Source organism: Diabrotica undecimpunctata, chromosome 4, assembly GCF_040954645.1.
Source record: "Diabrotica undecimpunctata isolate CICGRU chromosome 4, icDiaUnde3, whole genome shotgun sequence".
In the NCBI taxonomy this organism is placed as follows: Eukaryota; Metazoa; Arthropoda; class Insecta; order Coleoptera; family Chrysomelidae; genus Diabrotica; species Diabrotica undecimpunctata.
In genome coordinates this window covers 92805057-92811056 of record NC_092806.1, presented here as the reverse complement: position 1 = coordinate 92811056, position 6000 = coordinate 92805057, and the positions used below count along the sequence as shown (strand labels likewise).

General features: G+C 30.2%; 1 protein-coding gene across 1 annotated transcript; it reads left to right on the top strand.

Annotated features, from left to right (window-relative positions):
- Positions 1–219: 219 nt before the first annotated feature.
- Positions 220–2850, top strand: LOC140439777 (uncharacterized). The gene is made up of 5 exons (XM_072529916.1): positions 220–628; positions 733–950; positions 1011–1252; positions 1411–1548; positions 1721–2850. The coding sequence occupies exons 2-5, from the start codon at positions 736–738 to the stop codon at positions 2050–2052; spliced, it is 927 nt and encodes a 308-aa protein (XP_072386017.1). The 5' UTR covers positions 220–628; positions 733–735; the 3' UTR covers positions 2053–2850.
- The last annotated feature ends 3150 nt before the right edge of the window (positions 2851–6000 follow it).

Genomic DNA, 6000 nt, shown 5'->3' with positions numbered 1-6000 from the left:
GGTCTTCTTCATCAATAAAGGCACCAACATTTAATATTGCGCACATCATTTATTTTGAAAATCAAAAATAGGGTTAAGTGACAAGGACAAGACTGGCACTGACACCTTATTAGTTTATTACTAATTCGATGAGGGCAACACCATCGTTACGTTACGTGCAGAACTTTAACTCTCAATTTAACGTTCATCATATTCGATACGTTAGTAGAGAGATATCGCAAGTGCATTTTTATCGCACGCTAATAGCGGAATACGCTATTTTGACATGTACGCAAGCGCATAGTGAATGTTACGTTAATAACGGATAAGGGCTTCCGCTATTTGGGTCGAAATAAGGGGTGGTAACTACGTTAAACGATAATTTGACATTTCGCATAAAACATAAAAATATTTGATAGAATACAAATTTAGAAACTAAAAACTGTGACTGTGGATTATCTTGTTTAGCAATCTAACCTTATCTATGTTGTTTGGTTTGTTTTGAGAAACACGTGTGTTTTTATTTTGTTTAGACAAGTTTTATACTTTTTGTGCTTAGGATATTAGTTATTTATAAGTTATTAATTATTATATATACGTTATTAAGATATTTTATATTATTTTCTAACGTTTCTTTTTTAAATATCTGGTAAGTAAAAGTAAAACACACTATTAGTTTGTGCATTATTTTAAATGGGTTAGGTAATTTGTTACCTATTTAGAGATAATAATAAAATATTTACGTTTTTACAGAAGATGAACAAAAGAATCAGGTTTAACTCCGACGATGATCTGGCTTTATTGAGGCAAGTAGTAAGTCAGAATGTTTTGCAACAACCAGAACAATGGGAGGCACTGAGAGAAAATATGACTGTACTAACAAAGAAAGAATTCTCAGTCAGAACGCTAAGAGACCATTTAAAACATTTAATGGAAATTTGGAAAAAGAAGGATGCTGTAAATAGAGTCAGGTAAATATTTTCACATAAAACAAATCTAATTTGTCTTCATTCCTACGTAAACATTTTCAGATCAGGAGTTGAAGAGATTTTTTCGGAAAGAGATAATCTACTTCAAGAGATTTGGGACATTGCTAGAAGCAGAAAAATTACTCCAACTAAATTAAAAAGAAACAAAACAAAACAGGAGCAACAATCCTCAGAAATCGGTGTTGCTCTAAGGGACCTTGCAGCAAAATATTATGCCAAAGATGAGTTAGACATGTCTATTGATAATGAAGAAAATGTCATCAGTGATCATGACTACACTTGTGGTAATGTTGATACTTCCATACTTACTTTTATTAAAAAAATATGGAATTCATAAAATCATGGTAAATGTGATTGGTTACTATTAATCATAACATTTTTTTTTTTCAAAATACTCCTTTGTACACAGAATTTTATTTTGTATGTATTACTGTTATTTTAGTTGCATCAACTTCTCGAGAAACTCCTGAAGTGGTATATGGGCAAACACCAGATGAAGGAACTGTTAATGAGGGACCCATCAAAACACTCAATGATGGAACTGCTGAAGAAGGTCCCAGCAGCAGGAAACAAATAGCAGGTTAATTCTAACTTATAATAAATATTATTCTGACAGTTTAATACTTCCTCTGTGAATGTTTTCTAATTGTTCCAATAAAAACTACGACATAACTGTATTATAATTAACACAAAATGTAATATAATTGTTTAGGCTATATTTTGTTTTAAAGAAATTTATTTATTTTATTCAGGGCCAATCCGTAAACGAAAAAATCAAAGTGCAGGTCTTCGTAGAAGTGGCTTAACTTTCATTCAAGAAAGAAGTGAGAGAGAGCACAACATTAGAGTACGGGAGCTGCAATTAGAGGAAAATAAATTGCAGTTAGAAAAAAGGAAGGTTGAAGTTCAAGAGCGGCAAATAACATTAGAAGAAAAAAAAACAGAACAACAGCTACAAATTGAAAAAGCCAGATTTGAATTGGAAGTTTCTGACCGCAATAGCCTGCGAGAGACAATCTCAGCCCAGAGGGAATTAATTCAATCACTACAATCACAATTAAAAGAGTTTTTAAAACAGATTTAATGGTAGATTAAGGCAATTAACTAATGTATTTAAAAAGGAAAATATATAAGTAGAATAAATTATTTAGTATAAGTGATGATTACTTAATATTTTCCCATTTAAGAAATGAATGTAAACAAGTCTCCTCCTAGTGATGATGCCGTTTTGTAAACGGCATCATCACTTTACTTAAATGTAAAAAATTACTTCTGATAGATCAAGGGAATTATTATTAATAAATTAAAACAAGTAAATTATTGTTATTGTATAAACTTCAATTCTAAATTTATCATATTAATATTAATTAAATATCATATTAATGAAACTTCAACTAGAGCTTTAAATATGTTGGGATTTATTCTCAGAAATTGTAATCAGTTTTCATCAAATACATTGTAAATTTACTTTTATGTAGTTTTTTCTGAAAATGCTATTTTTTATATTGTAGTGTATTTACATTATTTGGATTATGTAAATTATTTATTTTGTTAATATGTGGTTTTTAATTTTTTTCTAGCATTTCATTGTTTATTGAAGTTGAAATATTTAAATAACTAATTCAATTTTTGTTACATACTTGTAAAAATGGTAAATCTGTAAATAAATGTTTTGTCATGACAATTCTGGTATATTGTATATTTAATTTTATGTATTTTTTCTGAAAGTGCTGTTTTTTTACATTATAATGTATTTACATTATTTGGATTATGTAAATTATTTATTTTGTTAATATCTGTTTTTAATTTTTTTCTACCATTTCATTGTTTATTAAGGTTGAAATATTTAAATAGGTAAATTTTACTAGAAATAAAACTAATTCAATTTTTGTTATGTTTATTTTTTCTTAAATTCCTAAATATTCTTCTACAGTGGGTGACACTGTATTAAAAAAATCTCCCGTTTCACTGCCATACAAACAAGTATGAATATTTGTAAATAGAACTGCTACCTTATATATACTTTCTACATCTTGTAGCAAAAGTTTTAAATTTTTTTTGTAGTCCACAAATGCAAATAATGCAGCTACTTTTTGAAAACCCCACTCGACAGATGTTCTTAATACTTTCATTGATGCATTAAATTGCTGTTCATGGGGTAGTAGATTTGGTCTAGCTCCATAAGGGCACATAAGAAGCTCCCTAATACCATAGGCCTGATCACCAAATATAACAAACCGTTGGTTTCCATAAACTGCTGCTGCTTGTAATTGATTGTATATTCCACTTTCCCGAAATATACCTGCATCATGGCGTCGGCCAGGGTATGCTCCTAGCAGACTCACTATTATTCCATCTGGACATATAATGGATTGATATTTAACACAATGCAGTCGTTTATGTCCAGAATAATAATTCTGTTGGTCTACTGATGGGCGGCATATTGGTCGAATAGTACCATCGATAAATCCCCAACAGTTTGGTAAACCTCCACCATTATTTCTTACTGCCTAAAATACAGTATTCAAATAATAAACAAATACTTATATTTAACACTAATACACATCACACTTTTAAATTGAACTTACAATTTACTAATGTTTGTATGTGGAGAATGATTTCCGGATTGGAAATTAAAACGTCAATAAACATCACATTTTTGACAAAACAAGTTAAGACACTATCTTTAAGTTACCAAAATTATGGAATAAATTTATAATTGTGTAATAACATTACCTGGGAATAATACTCCATTTTTTCAATATTAAGCCAAGTATGGTTTCCTAAATCATTTAAAAGGTGGCCCCAAGTGTTTATAATAAAATCTATCATGTAATTTATTATATGGGATAAAGACTGCGGGGATAGACCAAATAAAATTTGTATATCCTTTAGACGATTAGGGTAAATTAACCTTCTTAAAAGGATACAGAGAGCAGTTAAACCTAAAAATAATAAACTTTAAATCATTTGATACAACTACATTTGGTATACTTTGTTTACCTGCTACTTTATTCCTATTGGCAGTTCGAATTTCATTTGGAATTCTTAACAAATTAACCAATAATCTAATGTTATCGGAGCTAAACCGAAAGAAATCTTTACATTGACTATTGGTTAAATCATTAAAATTAAAGTGCACGTCTACCTGCTCAATATCTTCTCCTTGTAGCAAATTAACAAGAATTAAGTCTTCAATTTCGTTATCATCAGCACCAGCTATTATTGCTGCATCAATTTCCAAATCCATTATTCAATAAAAAAAAACAGTTAAGTACAAGTAGTTATATTCGAGTATGGCTATGACTAACATTAATTTCTAGGTTACAGTTAATGCCAAACGTCGGTTGTCATAATAACGTTAAGTCTTATCGTACCCCCCAGAACAATTTGCGCGATAACTCTCTTGATACCTGTGTTTCAACAGACCGTTATCCGTTATTTACGTCTCAATACGGTATTAACGTTTGACGTTGCGATATCTCTCTAGTTCTTTAGGTATAGGGAGATATGTTACGTTAGGCAGTTACAAAAACTCACTTTTATCTTTTGCCGTTGGCCGTTGTAGCACAGAATACACAAACCCTTCTGTGGTTGTAGTGACGATCACAGAACATAAAAAAAACCGTATCTTTGTCATCGCAGCCAATAGCGATAGGTACCGAAAAAGTGACAAGGTTTGTCAAACAAATCAAACTAAATTATTTGTTTATGTTTGTATTTCCACGTGTTTATAAAGTGAAATAGTTTAGATAATTTAATTTATATTCCCGATATATTAGAAATTCCATCAGAGCGATAATTTACATTTATTTTTGGTTTTACCATTTGCAGTAATTTTTCAAATACTGGAACCTGCATCCTGGTATATTTCAAAAACTGCTATGTATCCCAGTTTTTTATATTCGTATAATAATTAAAATTACCTCTTGTCTTTCTGTTCTGGTTAATGGGCCTCCGTTTGTATTGACGTTGTCTTTTATTTCGAAGGCTCAGTGCTGCTCGAATACAAAGTATCGTGTATAAGTGCCACTGCACCTAACAAAGGCCGAGCATTTTCATTTTCCATTGTAATAATTTTTAAGCAAAAATTATTAATACCCTTAGAGTAGGGAATTCTACTCGTCAATTCTACTCGTCATTCTACTTGACGAGTAGAATTCCCTACTCTAAGATAATACCAAATCAAAAATGTAAGATTAGAAATGGTCTTTAACGCCAACGCCAACCGAAAGTTTATAAATGCAGTATAGTATTTTTCATATAAAAATGCGTGCACGTCATTCAAGATTTACGATGTCAGAACCCCACAGCGTTGCCAAAACATCATAGTAGTTTTTTAAAATGTCAACTATTTGTCAAACTATTATATAACAGTAAATACACTTAGTTTTAAGAATACTGCTAAACACTAAAATACATAAGAAAACATTTTAATACAAAATTATATATTCTAAATTTTAAACTTACCTCTATTTAGAGCACTAATAGTAAAAACGTCATGCCATTAGTTCTTGTTTAAAAGAATCTATCTTATATGAAAGCTTATCAGCTTTCTACAGACTATTTAGTTGTTTTGGCATAGCACAATCACAATACACAACAATAATTAGTTTTTAAAGCTATTAATCTAAATTTAATATGTATTTATAAATACAATTTATTAATATATATTATGATCAAATTGTGTAAGAAATCAAAACATAAACAAAATTCTTACTCTAAAAAAGCGGCAACACTTTAAACAATTTTGCCACACGCTGAACTGTCAAAAAATTTGAAGTATTTCCTTATCAGTTGCGTACAATTCGCGATTGAAACTGAATGTAGAGGGCAGGTCGATTGCAGTGTCATGGCCGATATAAATGGTATAAACAAACATAACAGTCTAATGTTTACCATTGCTTTTGCATGTTTAGTTTGGTTTAATACGAGTTATTTTTATCATTTAAAAATGGAAATTAGCCTAATGATATCTTTGAGTACTGTGGTGAAGCAAAGAGATCATTGGTTGAAGGGGAAGCAGTTTTCA